General features: G+C 38.4%; 1 protein-coding gene across 1 annotated transcript; it reads left to right on the forward strand.

Annotated features, from left to right (window-relative positions):
- The first annotated feature begins 1,441 nt into the window (after positions 1-1,441).
- LOC140235427 (monocarboxylate transporter 12-like) lies at positions 1,442-19,399 on the forward strand. The gene is made up of 4 exons (XM_072315453.1): positions 1,442-1,664; positions 15,575-15,715; positions 17,124-17,978; positions 19,254-19,399. The coding sequence occupies exons 1-4, from the start codon at positions 1,442-1,444 to the stop codon at positions 19,397-19,399; spliced, it is 1,365 nt and encodes a 454-aa protein (XP_072171554.1).
- The last annotated feature ends 260 nt before the right edge of the window (positions 19,400-19,659 follow it).

Consider the following 19,659-nt stretch of genomic DNA (forward strand, 5'->3'; position numbering starts at 1 on the left):
ATCATATTTTTCACGCAATCGATAGGATAAATTTGCCTATTTCATTAAATGTGAAAAAACAGATTTGACTAACCCATATAATATAACAGATGGTGACTTTTGTTGTCGGGAACATATACCAAACGTTTTCATTCAAACGCAATTGTGCCCGAGGCTCAAAACCTCATATATCTAACTGATCACTATTCTGAAGTTATTCAACCAGAAATAACGTCATGTTTCAGACTTCAATGACAGGAACATAGATTTTTTTTTTTTTTTTTGTACACGGTTTATGGAAAGTTGTGACGGTATGACATGGTTAGCTCACTCATTTGCATATTCATACCCACTGTACAAGAACTGTTTTAGAGAAATTATCAAAACTTCAAAATTTCATAACTTCCTTATTTTTCATCCAATTTCAGTCAAATTTCTACCGTCGAACTCGCAAAATGTTACTCCTATTTATCGGACTAACTTATATTTGGACTGGATTTCCTCTTTAAAGGTATCAAAGAAGGGAGAAATTGAAGGGTCAGTATGTCGATTTTCGCTAATCTATTACGAAAATAAATGGCAAGTAACACATACAGTTTCCTATCTGTTAACCCCCAACGGCCTTGGCCAAAATGTGAGTGATTCATCAGGTTTGCAACATCCTACGCTACACATTTATACCTGACCTACTGGGCCCAGGCCGTTAGAAGGTATCATAGAAGGGAGGAAATTAAATGGTATGTCCAATTTCGCATCACGATGTTGCATCACGACATCAGACACAACGTGCGCCTTCATTATGGCAAACAAATTCCTATGTGCCTCACGTACCAATCTCGCATAGAAAAAAAAAAAATCGTTGTGGACCTATCCTGAAAAAAAAAAAAAAAAAATCAGCTTGTTACCAGAGATGTCCACATACCCTATTTGACCTTTCATGCTCGTGGACTTCGAACAAGCGTTGATGTCATTGCTACCTACCCCTAAAATGAATAGCATAGCATTCCCACAATATCTCTGCATTGGTATAATAGTTTAATTCTCTAGTTTCCCCTCCCCTCCCCCCCCCCCCCTCTCTCTCTCTCTCTCTCTCTCTCTCTGTTCTGTCTGCGTCTCTCCAGTATAGCGTGTATTTTCAACCGATGAACGACGCACCCGGGCGTGCATTATTACATTGTGTTGCCAAACAAACTTCGAATCAGATCGTTTGGCATCCAAGTTCGGATGTTGTAGGGGAGCTATTAAAGCGGGTAAGATAACGGATTATCAAACTCAGTGTTCCTGGCTCTATAGTCCGCTGGCTCTAATAATAGATTTTGCGCCCCGTAAGTATAAAGGGTGGGAAAGCAGTAGAGGACAGGGGTCGATTCGCGCTGGTTCCTTTTCCTACATGTTTGTTGAGAAACAAAGTGTATCGATACTGCTTGCGAAGTTTCGTTTGGTAAAGGTCTATCGGCGAAACATGGCGAAACAAGCTGCCGCAAGACGAAGATTGGCAACGCGAGATTCGACGGACTCTTGGAGATATATAATCCTTCTTGGCAAGTTCGCACTCATGTTTCTCGACGCAGGACTGGCTAAATCCTTCGGCGTTCTGCTCCCAGAGATGGTCGCTCGTCACAAAACTGACTACAAGACCATGGCGATGATTTGCAGTATGCCGGCAACTCTAATGTACTTTTCTGGTGAGTAACGCGCATAATTACCATCATTGTTATTATTGCTGTTCCCATAAGTAGTAGTAATCTATAGTAGTAGTAGTGGTAGTAGTACTAACCGTTACTTGTTGTTTTGGTTGTTATGCCTCCGCCACGAAGTGGTGCCGGAGGCATTATGTTTTTGGGTTGTCCGTCTGTCCGTCTGTCCGTCCGTCCGTCCTTCCGTCTGTAATCAATTTTGTGGACAGCGTAACTAACAGCGTATCCTAATGAATCTCAGCACGTATTTGTATGAGTGGGCAAAGTTGTGCCTATCAACTTACAGGTGCACGTAGTCTTGCTCAAGGTCATAAAAGGTCAAGGTAAAATGCTCAAAATTTCACTATTTCCCCCATATCCATGCAATACCTGAAGCTATTTCTTGAAACTTAGTGCATACATGTACTACCAAATAAAGATTCTCCACAGAGAGTTTCGGATTATGAGGTCAAAAGGTCAAAGGTCAGGTCCAAATGTTGAAATTTAATGTTTTTCTCCATATCTCGCAAATGGTCCGAGGCCAGTATCTTCACGGAACTTAGTATGTATCCATGTACTGACTGGCAGTAAGTGTCTATGGAATTTAGGGAGTCATGGGTCAAGGTCATGGGTCAAAGGTCAAGGTGAACTCCTCAAAATGTGACTCTCCCTCATATTCATGCAATGCCTGCATGATTTTTCTTGTAACTTGATATATATATATATATGTATGACCCCATAGAGATTCTGTAGGAAGTTTCTTGTTAAAAGGTCAAAGGTCAAGTGAAAGTGCAAAATGTCACTTCTTCCTCCATATCTCAAAAGTGACTCAAGGTATCATTATGAAACTAAGTACATATTTATGCATGTTCTACGTGACAGTGATTCTCGTGGGAACTTTAGGGTCATAAGGTCAAAGGTCATGGGTTAAAGCCCAGCTTTGAATGCTAATATTTTACTATTCAGTACTGAAATTATACATTTTCTCCATACCTTTACAATTACTCAATAATTGATAAACTTATAAAAGGGTCGAAAGTCAAAAATCCTCTAATCCCCAAATACCTGTCGCACTTTTCTAGTCTAGCTGGGGTCTTGTCACAATGTTTGTCTGTTAACTGCTCACTTTCTCTTATCTTTCTCTTCATCTGGTTATGGTCTTTCTCTTGCATGGAATTCACGACCGATATGCATCGCTCGCACGACTGCTGCAGGTAGAAGGCTCTGGTAAACACCAGTAACAGCCGTCTCAATCCCACCCAGCGCGCCCGGCGCCTCGGCCCGCCCGCCCATCAAGCCCGCAAGGGCAAGCAATGGAGCGCTGGAACTGCGTTTGTGTGCAATGCATGATATATGCGAGGAAAACTAACAGTGATTTCTGACGTGTGTAGGCCTACGTAGAACCGGTTTGGCAATAGATACTAATCAATTGTTTATTGTAGTAGGCATATACAAAAGTAAAGATTTTGTTGACTTTGTTCTATAGTACCGGCACAACAAGTACGACAGCCTTAATGTTACAGCGGGTCGTTTGTGCTTACTACATTACAGTACTATAGGTCTAGAAATTCGACATGTAGACCCGCGATCTATTCTTCACAAAGCCGATCTGCGCCTTAGCTGTCCAAAAAAAAAAAAAAAAAAAGCTAGGTCACCACACTCTCACAAGTTTCCAAAATCCTAACACGCAAGACTTGAAACAATATTTTTTGTTAGATTTCAATTAATTTATATACATAATTCTACTTTTCATCTTTCGTAATCGTTTTATCTTATTTTCAATTATTATTATTATTATTATCATTATTATTGTTGTCATCATTATCATCATCAATGATGATGATAATAAAATTTAGTGTTATAATCATATCATAATTAATGAAAATAAAACTAATCGTAGATATTCAAAGACCGATTAATACTAACAACAGATCTTTCTACCCCCCTCAAGGTCACCATTCTGGGGGGAAACTGGGTCAATGGATCGTATATTCCATAATTTGCTCCATACCGTACCAAGAGTAAGATAGGCGCGGTCAGACTGGAAAAAGATCGAGAAGTTTAAGATAGCGAAGTTTGAGCCATTATATTGGTACGCGCACAAGCAAGAGTGCGCCGTCCGATGGCTAGTGATCGTGACATGACTAGTGATCCCTGAGGTCGCTCTGCTACGTATCGCGTCAGTGACTTTAGTGACAGTTTTGGAGTGAGGCTTAGAACAGCAATGCATTGAATCCACATTTCAGTCGATCTTGTATCTGACAACAGTAGTACTATTACAAGATGAATCACTGAATACAAAAGGTGGGTTTTTATGGTAATTTGCTGTAATAATTTCGGGGTAATTTGCTAAAGAATGTGCTATATGATTTGCTACATAATTTAGGGGTAATAGGAGTAAGCCACATGGCAACCGATTTGAAGTGAAAACATGAGAATGGGTCATTGAGACAAACATTCAGAATCACTAAATACTTCTGCAGGAAGACAAAAGCAATTAGAATGTACAGTTACATGTGGCACTTATTGTACTGCTTTAAATAATCATCAATTTGAGCATAGTAGAAAAAAAATGAATGGAGCGGAAATAACATCAATTCACATTAGAGACGGACTGCAAATATCCAAGAGTAAAACAAATTCAAATGTTGCCAATCTCACATGATCCCTTCCAGTGAGTCCAACGGTCGGCGTTCCCTCCATTTCGGACACTTTTGGTGGTTTGGAGGAGGATTTTTGTTCCAAGTGCCTTTAATCCTGGTCGATAGGTCATTGCTTTTTCTGATGTTGTATGCCGTTGCTGCCAATCTCCCTCTCTCACGCTTCATCTTCGGGGGAAGGGATTCGGTGCTGGAGACGGGTCAGGCAATGTCAGGGGGTTGCTGGTCTTGGTCACGGCGTTGGCGGGGGTGATGCTCGGAGGCGTTCAAGAGCCGGTCTCTGTCCGTCAGGTGTGCGAATTTAATCTTCTAATGATGAGAGCCGGTGGCTGGCGTCCAGAGTCTCGCGTTAGGGGTCCACGATTGGCTGGAGGCAGGCGATGAGCATTGATGATGGGTATCGACGAGGCCTCCTTTGTGGAAATGTTCAGGAAGTTGGTAAGTATTTCAGTGACAACTTCATGACTGTTTTCGTTGTGTTTAGGAGGTACGCCATAGACAAGGAGATTCTGTTTCCTGTCACGTATTTCGCTCAAGGTAAATTTTTCATTTAATTCCTCGATTTTGATGTCGATGTAAATACGCAGCTGAGGAAGGGTATCCCTCTCCACTGTGCACAGCCGATCAGAAACATCAGTTAGACTCGTTTCCAGGTCAGAAACCGTCTTTATCGTGCATTCAAGGGCATTCTTGAGCGAAGCTATTTCATTCACTACAGAGTCGAGTTTTGTGTTTACCTGACTCGTGAAAGAGCGAAACATGTTCTTAATTTCAAGTTCAAGTTGTTTATTCAACACTGTTAGAAAAAAAAAATCACAATGGATACACAACAAAAACACATTAACACATTTACAATCATACAATCCTCTGCAGGACAGAGAAGGAAAAAAAAAAGACAATGGAAAAGCCAAAACGTTATAAAAGTGTAATTGCACAACAGGAAGGCTGATTGCCTTATGTAAAGTTGGACCCTGATGACAATATAAATGATTCAGATTTGCACATCAACACACACACACACACACATACACGCACGCACATATACACATACATTATGAGGTGACACATCGCTTTATACGTGGCAAGATCATTGCAGGTTATGTAAATCTGATAAATACTCTCTTTTCGAATCGATTTAGTGAAGAGATAGTTCTTATTTTATACGATAAATCATTCCATACCAAAGGGCCTCTATAGAAAACAGAATTTTTGAGCATAGAGGTACGTACGGACGGGAGATGAATCAGAATTTTTTGTATGATAATCATGGATAGACCGATTTAAAGTGAACTATTCTTGCAGAGAAGTATATGGAGGAGGTTGTGTAGACACATAAACATAAAAATGGCTATCTGGAAAATATGTAAATCATAAATATTCAGAACTTTTAAAGAGGCAAACATTGGCTGAGTGTGGGCATAATAACATTATGAGGAACTAGAAAAGCACTGTGAGAGCGCAGACCTTCGCCAGGCAGTTACTTTCCAGCGATGATATTGCTCTTCCCAAAGAGATTTTTCTCCTCTCTACCACTGGGGAAAAGCTCTTTGGGCTCTTCCAGTGCCGTTATATACGGCACTGGGCTCTTCCATAGAGATCACTAATATCCACTCATAGGATACATGTACACTACAATCATGCTGGAAAATCTCCCGACTCCCAATTTGTTATGCCGTAATCCCTCAGCTGCGCGGCGCGCCTCGCCTAGCAGAAAGTGGAACACGCACTTTAGTTTTGAAGTTATTTTGCACACGGACATGCAACAAACCAACGGTAACGGAAACATAACATCCTCCCTTGGCGGAGGTCATTAAATATGATTCGTATTGCACGTTTCTGTAAATTGAACAATCGACTCATATTTCGTTCTGCGGTACTGTCCCATGACGTAATACAATAATTAACACACCAGCACTCTTAGACAATTTAATGCAGATGACACCAATATGTTCATTCCAAGATAATTTTTCTTCAATGGTAACTCCTAAGAATTTTAAGCTTGAAACGCGTTATATCTCCTCATTCTTTAATGTAATCTTTACATCATCACCGTCTATATATCTATTACTAAAAACATTAAAATGAGTCTTTTTATATATAGTACAAGTTTATTTCTTTGAAGCCAAATCATTTTTTCCCATTTCTTCATTAAGCTTGATGCTTAATCTGTGAATATCTGTATCTCATATGAAAACACTGGTGTCATCCGCAAATTAAATTATATTCAAAGCAGGAGATTGCACATGTCATTTACATAGCTCTATTATGAACAATAGTGGTCCCAGTATTGACCCCTGACGTGCCTGAGGCACTCCATATTTTAAAGAAGATATTTCAGACTGTATATTATTAATATCAACGAATTGCTTACGATCTTTCAAATAATTTTCAAACCATTGTAATATAATGCCTGTGATATACACTTTATCAATGAATACAGTGTGATCTAATGTGTCAAATGCTTTGCTCAAATCTAAGGAGAGTCCAGCCATAATCTGTTTATTTTCAAATACATTAATAACACGATGAGTAAACTGAATCAAAGCAGAAGGTATGGAGTGCCCCATTAGGAAACCGTACTGAAACTTACTCAATATATTGCATGTGTCTAAAAATTTAGATAATCTATCATATATACATTTTTCTAAAACCTTTGAAAATACAGGTAAAATTGAGAGTGGTCGATAGTTTGATATTTCATCCTCAGGACCAAATTCATATATTGGAACCACTTTAGCTAATTTCATTTCATTCGGTATACAATGTCACTTGTCATAGACAAGTTGAAAATTTCACCTAACGGATAACAGATTAACTACTTTTATTACCATATCAATTTTTACACTATCAAACCCAGATTTTTTACCATTAGCTACACTACAAACAATATCTATTACTTCTTTTGTAATGTTGGATTTAAAATATGCAGTTGAATCATTTTCTTTCATATAATGAGAGAAGATCGTATCACCGGACGCTTTTTTTTTTCGTGGCTTTGAATTCCGTACTCAGAGGATGAAATTTCGGCTAAAAATAACACCACTTTTTCACAAACTCCTGGAAGTTACGAATTCAGCCAACTTATGTCAATTATCGTTCGCTCAAGTTTTTAGAAAATATGCTTCAAACATACCCCTCTAAAAAAAAAAAAAAAAAAAAAAAAATTGTCTTTTTGCGCGGTGCAGAATCGCATTGTATTACCAGACACGATTTTCGTAATGGAATAATCGAAGTCTTTCGCACCTGTTATAGTCCTTGCACCAGAATCACAATTCATCGCACAAATCCCACACATTCTCACTGAGCGGAGGCTCAAATTTCGCATTTTATGGTAAAATGTCTGTCTTGAACATTTCGAACAGTTCACGCAATAAAACCTTGTGAGAAATCGACAACTTCTATTTTGCGTGCTTTGTCTATAGGAGATGCATGCGCGGATGACGAGTTGCGGGGCCCTTCGTAGCGCACAACTATTCCGCATCGTTCGCGTTTGAGGACGATAGCTACAAATTTCCGATATTGATCAGTAGACTTTTGGTTCTATTGGAATCTTCAGCATTTTTCCTGTATGTGAGTGGGATTTCATAGAATTTCAGTCACGAAATGAGATTCAAACATGCATAAATATTAACTATGACAAGGTGCGGGTCAGTCAACTATAAATTTGAGGTAAAATGTGAATTTCTTCGTGTTTTTACATTTTTATGTCGCGTTTTTTGCGATTTCGGTCCACACAAAGTTCTGTGAGGCTAATCTACGAAGTCTCGCGCGTACAGAATGTCATTAGTACGAAAAAATGTGCGTGTCCGATAATACCATGGTGTCCATACCATGCCTGTATATACTTCTTATGTTCATTTCTTCTTTCAACCAAGGGATGCTCACATTGACGAGACAAATTGAAACCAATGTTTACAGGAAAAAAAAAAATCATTAAAAGAATCACATGTTTTTGATTCATCAATTGCACATCTATCGGATTGCACAGAAACATATCAAACAAAACATTACGTTTATTTTTATATCCAAGAATACCGTTTGTACCTTTCCATGTATTTTTCATATTACCTGCAGCATCTTCAAATTTTCTCATATAATAACTTATCTTTACACGTTTAATTTCACGGGTTACCATATTTCTATATTGTTCATATACATAACATCTATATTCAGTGGGGTTTTTAAGGTACTTTTTATATAATCTACATTTTTTTTCTGCACAATTTCAACAATCTTCTAGCAAACCACGGTTTGCTTAAATATTTCTTGTTCACTCCGGTTGCTTTAAATGGAAGACATATATCATGAATGGATAAATATTTTGCTAGAAAAGCTTCGTAAGCTTCATTCACATCTTTGTTCTCCACTCTCCAACATGCTCTAGATATCTCATTGACAAATTAATGGATATTTTTTTCAGACATATCACGTTTTTGAAAGGTTACACAAGACCTACAGTAAATTCATTACTCTGATTTGGTTACACAGAAAATGGGAAAGCGATCACTAATGTCTGCAAATGAAACACCAGGGGGTGTTTCATAAAGATGTTCGTAAAGTTACGAACGACTTATGAGTGACTGGTGATCAGTTCTTGTGCTGAATTATGGAAATTTTGATAAGTATAGCACATCAGAACTGATCACCAGTCGCTCGTAAGTTGTTCGTAACTTTACGAACAGCTTTATTAAACACCCCCCAGAAGTTGCATAACCTATTATTTGTAAAAATATTATCAATCAAAGTGGAAGAGTTTCTCGTAACACGTTTGGGAGAACAGATCAATGGATACATCGAATATGACATCATCAAATCCAGAAAATCATTCTGGCAAGAATTAGCATTGAATAAAACAATATTAAAATCTCCAACAAAATGTATCAATTTATTCTCCCTGTTTACAATGTTAAGAAATTCTCGTTAGTGAGTCAAACAAAGATTGTGCAGATTCATTTGGTGGTCGATGAATTATTGCAAAAATGATATCCTTCTTGTAATTACTAATTTCTACAAACATAGATTCCATGAAGGCTCGCTTATCGATAAATCGTTCCGAAGTTTGTATTTCAGATCATTTCTTATGTATACACCTACACCTCCTCCTCTTTTTTCTTGACGTCCATTCATAACAAAATCATAATGCTCAATGTTGTAATATGGATCAAACTCTTTCAACCATGTTTCGAAGATAAACCGATGATACAAAATTGCACTTGGAGTGTGCCTAAAAATGTAAGAATATCATCATTTTTTTCATACTTCTGGCATTAAAATTAATACAAGAAAATTTGTAAAAGTCAATTTCTGAACGCCTTCTTTCACATCCCATTTGAACAACTTCTTTCACATCCCATTTCCCTCATGAGGCGCGGCAGCGGTAGCGACCGGCTGGTCGCAGGACTCAAGCAGAGACACACTGCTTGCCGTGGACGTGGTTGAAGTGTTGGCGGGCGAGGTTCCGCCCATGGAACTGCTCGTGGCGCCACAAATAGCTCCACTGGTCTATGTATTAGATGATGGTTGTTTAGGTTTTCCACTTGTCTGAGAGCGGAAATTATAATCCCTCCTCCTTACATCCATAATTTGGTTTGGAGAAATATGGTTTAAATATCGCGTATTTCCACCAAAATTCGGAATATAAACGGGATCTCTCTACAAAAGCGTTGCCGCTACTCCGATATCACAATGACTTCTCATGGAGAAGCAGTGGCGTATCTAGGGAAAACGGCGCCCGGGGCAAGCGCGAAAATTGCGCCCCTAATTTCTGAAAAAGTGTTCAACCCTAACCCTATCCAGGTAGGGACTTTTAAAAAAAAAAAGTCCACATGATATGCTTTTTCAAGCACTTAAAAGGGGTCTCTTGAGGGTGATTTGAATGTAATAAATTTAGATATATTTTGGCGAGTGAGCGCAGCGAGCGAGCAGAAAATTTTTGTATTTCAGCTTACAAAATATGGAATTCTTGTCATTTTTTGGTTATCAAATCTTACAATTCTAATTAAGATATAGTGACGGCTTTATAGATAAGGATTTATACCAACAAACTGAGGACTTGAAAAAATACTCTAAATTAGTACGACCGATTGAGCCGAAAATTGTATATTTCTGTGTAGGAAACATTGCACGTATATCTCATAGTTCGTTGTACTTGTAAATCATACAATGCTGGCACACTGTTTTATGGTGGCTTGCATGCCCTGTATATAAAATAACAGATCATGCGACAAGATTATTGAATCCAAAAACTTGCTAAAACTTACAAATCAGTGTGAGCATTTTCTGAATATGTTCGTATATAGGAAGTACGGGATTCTCTTCAATATAATATGGTTGATAATTCAAGTAATAAGTATTATTAACATTATGATATGATAGATGGTCCGGTTGGTTTATGAATGGTGATATATACTGACAAACTGAAAAAAAAAAATCACAAAGCATAAGAGTTAGTGCAAGTTAGCGCAGCGAATGAGCACCTTTTATTATTCACTTAGGTTTGCAAATAGCTATATCGTATGATTCTCCATAATGATACGGTGGCTAATTGATAAAAGGCATATATAAGTTTTAGAAAGTCAAAATTCTTGTATTATAGCAAAGGAAACGCTGGAGTTTTCTTCAGTACATGTATTTGGTTGTGAATCACGTTTTTCATAGATACGCCACTGCTAAAACTGCGCCCTTAAATAGACCTTCTTTTTTGTGATCACCGCAAGGCAACTACATAATTATGTACCTTAAAACATGGTCAATTGAAAAAATGGTGATATCTCCGAATAGGCTCTATTAATTTTTTTTTACATGGTAGGATTTCTCAAATTTGCTCTTAAATGTATGGTGCGAAGTTACTTTTCAGTATATTGTTCGAATAAAACTGCCCAAATTGACTATTCGTGCTGTACATTCACATGTACAAATAAACATGCTGAAGCTGTATTTCCTATTATCAATATATATATATATATATATACATTATATCCTTCCCAGTGGCGTGTCGGGGGGGGGGGGGGGGGGCAAGGGGGGCACGTGCCCCGGGCGCCACTCCTTGGGGCGCCAAAACCGGAAAAAAAAAATCGCCCGGACGATTTTTTTTTTAATTCACTTCATTAGCAATTCAATTTGTATACCTCCAAATCATGTAAAAGTCATCACAGGCATTTCCTCATTAAAACAACAAGAACAACAACAAATCAGTTTATACACCTTGGCCCGTTGATAGCTGAATGCCCATTTTTGGACACAAGGGGCGACACATATAATTATGAGAAATTCAAAGTACAGTGTACAAGTTTCATGTTTGACGACTTAGGGTGCTTACTTGTTCCACTTTTTTTTTTCTGCAGAAACCTTTTCTGTGGGATGGGTTGAACAAACCCCTTATTTAAGCGCCTGTTGCGACAAAGATTGTTGCCCCGTCAAAGATTGTCGCCCCCTGAAACAGGCTACAATTTTTGACTGAGTTGGTGTCTTAAATTGTCGCCCCGTCATTGTCGCCTGGCGACAATTTATGATGAGGGCTGGCGGCAAAAATTGTCGCCCGCCCTCGAAATACATTTTGCTGGGTAATAGATAGTCACTGAAATACCAACACAATCATAACTGACATGGCTACATCCATCCAAACATGCCGTGTAAAAAGTCATGGTGAGGTTTCAGGGAAGTTCGTATGTGCGCGCGCACATGATAATTTAGTGTCCGTTTGTGCGTGTGTGTGTGTGTGTGTGTGTGTGCGTGTATAATGTGTGTGTTAGTGTATTTGATGGAAGAATGTGAAGACAAACTTCCTGCGTTACCTTAACTGTCTGTACACAGCCCTGTCGCTGTAGTGCACGACGGACTGGGAGCCGTAGCGTTATCCGGGTGCTACGGGAACCCGGGCACTACCCGGCTGCACTTTGTCTGGTTATGTTGTTTGTGCCACTGGGCTTCGTGGGTTGGCATGTGCAGTATGCAGTGGCGGATCTGGAGGGGGGGGGGGGGTTCGGGGGTTCTTGGGCTGCCAAGCAAAAGAAAGAAAGAACACACACGAGAGAGGAAAATTTCAAGTGCGAATGGTATTATAGACCCTAGTATATTATTCAGCTCATCTGGTCACTTATTGATATTAAATAACCTAACACATGATAATATATAACCTATTGATAAACTCTGTCTCTGTGTATTAGAATGTTACGCATTAATCTAAAAAGACGTTATCATGGACTGCTTTTTATGGTCTCCATTGCGTTAGTAGATGCCAGGAAAACATCACTTACGGGGGTTCAAATACCAAAAAAAAAAAAAAAAAAATTGATGTCACAGACAACGCTGCTTTGTTGGGGGGCAATAATAAAAAAAGTTTATTATGTCAGCGTATATGTTTTGGCTGCGCATGGGGAGGGATATGTTGTTGCTGGCATAAACGTTATATTGATTTTATTAGCAGCTTTGAGTTTGATGAGCTTGTTTGACGGATTTATATATGAATTCGGAGTGGTGCTTGCATGCGGGCGGATGCTGCTTTTATGCATACTGTCCGTTATGTCTTATGTATCAACATTGGGAAGTCGTTTCATCAGGAAGGAAGGTGGTATCGGTTCGGGTGTGTGTTGGGGGGGGGGGTTACATTTCGTTATTCCGAAGGTTCGTTATTCCGAATTTCATTTTCGCATCAACGAACCTTCGGAATAACGAATCTTCGGAATAACGCCACATTTAATGTTCGGATTAACGAACCATTTTTCATTTTCGGATTAACGAACCTCTAGGTATAGGGAATTTGTGTGTTTCGGATAAATGAACCTTCGGAAATACGAACCTTCGGAATATCGAACCTTTGGAATATTGAACAGCACCCGTGTGTGTGGGGGGGGGGGTGTGGGTGTGTGTATGTATGTGGGTTGGTAAATGTGGGTGTGGGATGATTTAGGTTTTGGTTAGTCGGGGGTTGGTGGGATGGGGATTTGATTTGAAGAAGGATAGTTATAAATGGTATGACAGATTTTGGTAGGATTTAATATTTAGGATAGATGTAGATTTGTTTCGTTTTTTGGGGGAAGGTTGGTGGGGTTGTTTATGAATTATTTCATTCTAGATTTGTATAATATATTTGGGTTTTTTATGTATATGCCCTTGTAAGTAAGAAGGAGTTACACAGTCGAACGAACCCCCCCCCCCCCCCCCGCAGCGAGCAGGGTCCGTTTCAACAACAACAACAAAAAAAAAAATGAAAACTTCTTCCCAAAGAACAAAAAAAAAAATGACAAGAATTCCATTGTTTTGTAAGCTGAAATACAAACATTTTCGGCTCGTTCGCTGCGCTCGCTCGTCAAAATTCAGCAAAATTTATTCCATTGAAATTGGATTCAATTGTCGCATGATCTGTTATTTTATATACAGGGCATGCAAGCCACCATATAACAATGTGCCAGCATTGTATGATTTACAAGTACAACGAACTATGAGATACGTGTAATGTTTCCTACACCGAAATAAACAATTCGGCTCACTCGTTTGTACTAATTTAGGGTATTTTTTTCAAGTCCTCAGTTTGTTGGTATAAATCGTTATCTATGAGACCGTCACTATACCTCGATTACAATTGTAAAGTTCATTAACCAAAAAAATGACAAGAATTCCATGTTTTGTAAGCTGAAATACAAAAATTTAGCAAAATTTATTACATTGAAATCACCCCTCAAAAGACCCCTATAAACGAACATGTTCAGAAAATGCAAACACTGATTTGTAAGTTTTAGCAAGCTAGTGGATTCTATTATTGTCGCATAATCTGTTGTTTAATATACAGGGCAAGCCACCATAATTATTATAACAGAAATATGAAGAAATATGCAAATTTCGGCTCACTCTCTCGAATTAATTGAGCGTATTTTTTTTTTCAAGTTCTCGATCTGTTGTTGGTATAAATCATTTACAGGCCGTCACTATTTATCTTGATTAGAATTGTAATATTTAATAACCAAAAAATGACAATAATTCCATTGTTTTGTACGCTCGCCAAAATTTAGCAAAATCTATTACATTGAAATCAACCTCAAAAGACCCCTGGTACATGAACATGTTCAGAAAATGCTAACACTGATTTGTAAGTTTTTTGCAAGCTTTTGGATTCAATTGTCGCACGATCTGTAGTTTTTTTTTTTTTTTTTTTAATACAAAGCAAGCCACCAAAACAGTGTGCCAGCATTGTATGATTTACAAGTACAACAAACTATGAGATAAGTGCAATGTTTCCTACACAGAAATAATTAAATTTTGGCTCACTCGCTCGTACTTATTCAGAGTATTTTTTCAAGTCCTCAGTTTGTTGGTATAAATCGTTAAAGGCCGTCACTATATCTTGATTAGAAATGTAAGAGTTAATAACCAAAAAATGACAAGAATTCCATGTTTTATAAGCTGAAATACAAAAAAAAAAATCTATCTGTCATTTGTAAAATATCCCATCGTAAAACAAATGCTATAATCACTGCTAAAGGAAGTTTATTCAGCGTGTTGCCATTCCACGATTCGCAATTGCGATTGTAGGCCTATTTTGAAAAACTCATTTTAAAGAGAGATCAAAGAACGGGGTCTGCATTACAAATATTACATTTTCAAATCAAGTACGCTTTGAAGTTGTTCTTTGATTTACACGGACAGGCGCGTTTGATCCTTCCACTGACATAATCAGTGTTTGTACAATCGTGATCGAAGTTATAAGTGAATAACAATATAAATAGGATCACAGAAATACGTCAGCACCACTGGATGCGATTTATGCACTCACGACTGGTATCCAACCAGCAATGCATTGGGTTGTAAACGTGGCTAAATTACCTACGATTAAAGAGAAACTCTGAACAATATTCTGATGTTCAAGCTGACTTTGATATGTCGAGTAAAATTACACGAGCAAAGCGGTGAACGTTCCAGCAAAAACGGGCATAAAATGGCGCTACATATGTTATAGAAGTTTTGGTTTCGTTAGGAGGCCGATTTAAGTCTATTCACAGAATAGTAACATGAAATTTGAAAATGACGTCATCACCTCACATATCTCCTTTTGGCTTGGGGTGTCATAAATCAAAAATAATGTTTAAGGACAATGTGAACAACGACGAAATATCCTGGGGAATCGAGTATTAATTAAAGTAGAGTTTATAGAACACGTTCTGAAACCTAAATGTGATGGGCTTGATCAGGATCCGACAAAGAGCTATTATACAGCTGTGGATCCCCGGAGTATGATTACCAATTTTTATTTCTTCCATTGAACAGCTCCCCTTGCACATCTGTTACTGAAATTGGTGAATGCTCGGGTCCTAGCAGTCATCGGAGGATTCCTCTCCGCAGTGCCCCTCATGTGCTTCCCATTCATCGAATCGGTCATTCCACTGGCTTTGCTGACATCGACAATTGGTAAACTAACCTAGAGTGAGCGTTGAAATGTTCTTGACCGTGATATTTATGCTCGAATCTTTGAATATGAAGTGATTATACACGAATGATCACACGTTATCTATCGCATGTTACAGGATACACTACTATAATAATTGGAGCTCTTAAGCAAACAAACACAGATGGCAAGGATGCAGAGGCATTTTCAAAGGCTAACTCATTTAGTTGGAGAATAAATTGTTATCTAGCTGATCTTACCTTCAAGGAGAAGGAAACCCCAATATGTGGATTGAAGGAATGCAGCACAGTCAGTAAAAAAAGACATCAGGAAAATGTACGGAAAATCGGACAAGACCATGGAAAGTAAATTACTCTTAAAGTTTAGGTACAGCCATCGCTGGACGACGGGACTACAACATTTTGTGACGTCAAAGATGGACAGCAATTTAAAGAAAATAAAGAGAAAATTCAGCATACTTTCACATTCTAACATAATAGTATAGGAACACTTGATTCACCTCTTTCAGAATAATACCTATAGGGGAAACACCTTATTCTTTAAATATGTCCGTAACAAGTCGATAGAATGTATTTCAATTCAAAAGATAAGAAAATTTTGTGGATTATAATATTCATATTTTCTTTATATCGTTGTCTTGCAGTGACGATACAAATTGTACAGCAGTTTTCTCATCCTGCGATGGTGCCACCGAAACTTTAAAAGATCCATAACTTTTCAACGGAATTTTCGATTTTTCCTCAGACTTTGCAGATGCGTTCTTCTAATATGGCTGCATTGATTAAATTTCCATGCATATTTGGATTTCATCCCCCCTTGAGGCAGTTTTCTCACGTTTGGATGAAGAAGTTCCCTAGATTATTGAGGATGTTGTGACAGCATCACTTTATTTACACTTCAAGTAACAGAATTCTTTGTTATCGAATATTTAGTATGCGTTGTTTCTGAAAATAATTACCTGAGGCATTTCTTTTTCGTTCAAGAGCGACTCGCCAGACACGAGCATATTTTTTCATTTGAAAGTGATTGTTATGATAAAAGAAAACCTGCCATAGATTTAAATACCATTTTCAAGTGGTCATCTTAAATATCTGAAGAGATCGAACTGAGGCATCATCCGCTGATGATTGAATTATGATAAGCATTTACGGGAGTAAGAATAAATAATTCACGAAATTATTAACAAAATACTTTTCTTTTCAATGTAGATAATTTCATGTGATTGCATTTGATGCCGATGAAATATTGATGTAAACATGCCACAGGCATAATTTGTTATTTTAACATCTCAATATTTTCTCGTGGAGGGAATTACAAATGGTCCATTGTCACGTGATCGGTTTATCCAGTCGCTGAACGGCATTTGAACAATCCCTGTCATTCTATCTCCTTCTTCACCTCTCTTATTAGGTTTCGGGATGTCCATATCTGTCTTTCCTCTCTTTGTCGCATTAAACGATTACTTTCCCACCTCGTTTATTTTCTGCAACACAATAACCCTCTTCGGTTCAACATTCGGGGCCTTCTGCCTACCAGTCATCGTGGAGAGATCGTTAGAAGCCTACGGACAGAGCGGGGCTTTCCTTATCCTTGGCGGGATATGCCTTAATGCTGTGGCATGCGGAGCCGTGGTCCGACCTCCGACGGATCTTCGTAAGCTGAGACAGGCTTCAGCTTCCAAGATGGAGCTGGACGAACTCCTGGTGGTCGAAGGATCAGAGACATTAAACCAAGAAGCATATTTGGCGCAAGAAATGGAAACACCCTCGGGATGTGCAAGGTCAGTCCTAGGTCGACTGAAATCGTTCGTCTACGTATCTGAGCCGATGTACACGCTTGCTTCACCAGCCATCTTCTTGACTAGTTACGTCCTGTATGCTTGGATGCTTTTCCTTGTGCCTCAGGCAGAATGGCTTGGCATTGAGCGTTCTCGTGCCGTGTTCCTCTCTAGCATAGCTGGTATTAGTGGTGTCTTTGGAAGAATCCTCTTCCTCGTCCTGGTACGCTTGGACTGGAATCCAAACCTTATCTTCGCCTGTTGCTGTTTAATTTGCGCCGTTTCATTTTTCATTCTACACCTGAGCACGGCATACAGCTACCAAGCCATCAACTCTTGTGTCCAAGGTTTCGTCATGTTCATTCTTGACTCTACCCCTCACGCCTTGCTGAAGAAGACTGTCCGCCGTGAGGAGAATGTGTCTGTGGCCCTGGCGTGTAACTCGATGATGTGTGGTATCGGTGCTATCTGCGGTGACGTACTGTCAGGTACGTAGGCTGCCCGGAGTTTGAGAATCGCAGTTGCATGATTTCAAGGTCCAATTTTGCCGAATGACTTTAACTAAAAACTGTCCAGTTAAGACATACATTCAACAGCAACAGCAAAAATGAAAAATAAAGCGATACTAAACAAAAGTGACCGACGGTTGGAGATCGAATTCGTCACAGTAGGGAATTTGCTTCCACTTCAAATGAAGAAAGTGGCAGCTACCTGCTGCAATCTTTCGAAGCAGATGCCATTCCATAAATTTGACTTGAATCTCTCCAGAAAACTGTGTTATGTATGTATATATATATATATATATATATATATATATATAATTATATATATCATATATAGTGGGATGGTGCTGATGCTCGTTTATATATATATATATATATATATATATATATATATATATATACTATACGAGTAGACATTTGCGTGAGAAATAAGGCAAGTATATATATATATATATATATATATATATATATACATGTACATATATTTGGCTTACTTCTCATGCAAATATCTATCGTCATATTTTCACATATTCAGATATTTGTGAAAAATTAACCGACTACCGCTTGTACAAGATAGTGGTTGGCGTGTTTCTGAATGTAAGAATCTTGCCGTTAAAAGTGAAGCAATACTCACACATGCATACAAAATTTGATGTAAAAGTTGTAGGCAAAGTTATTATTTTTTTTTTCATTTTAGTAATCAAGGTAAATTAATGCTGAGCATAATTTTGTCTGAAATCTGAATTCTGTCATAGCTGTCAGTTATTCATATCAATATGAGATTTACCAGAGTACGAACGTAAACAAATGATTTTTGAAAGTAAAATGCACACTTTTTGGGAGTGGAGGTTGTTGTAATCGCTGAACTTGTCTATCTTTCATGCGATTGTGGGGGGGGGGGGGGAGGATGGGGGTGCTAGCATCCCTCATGCACATGTATCTGCATCTCTGGTAAAGCGAGTATTAAAAAAGCAGATAATGGATTTCTTTCTGGGCTGCCACGCTTTGAAGCTTTGCCTTTTGTGCCAAGCCCTGCAATCCCATCAAACATTCCTCAAGAGAATATTATGAAATTTACAGTGCTCATCGATTTTTTATTTTTTTTTTAATAAGCCTATGTTACATCATGGTGTCAAAATATACCATGTGCAGTTTCAGAAGAATTTTGAAGAATTTTGTTCACGATAAATGTTGCATGAATCAACAAATAAAATGATTGTCTTATTCTCTATGTCCCCACTCTTTCTGTCTTATTGACAGGTCATATCTTCGACGTTACCAAGTCTTACGCAACCGTCTTTGTGTCGTTGGGAGTGGCTCAAGTCACAGCCCTTATCAACCTCATCATCACCGAAGTCGTTGATCGAACGATGAGGAAAAAAAGAGAAAAGGGACAGAAAAATTAGGTGTGCAAGTCGTTGTCGGTGCATATTGCGTTCATAACCCTTGTATAAATACCACAACTTAGACGATAGCTTCTTACTATAGATAACACCAACCATGCCAACCACACTGAAGTAAAAATGGCATGTGGCCAGTTTTGCTCGTGTTTAGGATACCGTGCAAAGAGATTAGCACACAAGACAGGTACTTCATGATCACAAATCCATACAAGAGCAACTGATGAAAAATCTTATGTAACAAAAAAGAAAACACGTTGCAGAAT

The sequence above is a fragment of the Diadema setosum genome, chromosome 11 (genome assembly GCF_964275005.1).
Source record: "Diadema setosum chromosome 11, eeDiaSeto1, whole genome shotgun sequence".
Lineage (NCBI taxonomy): Eukaryota > Metazoa > Echinodermata > Echinoidea > Diadematoida > Diadematidae > Diadema > Diadema setosum.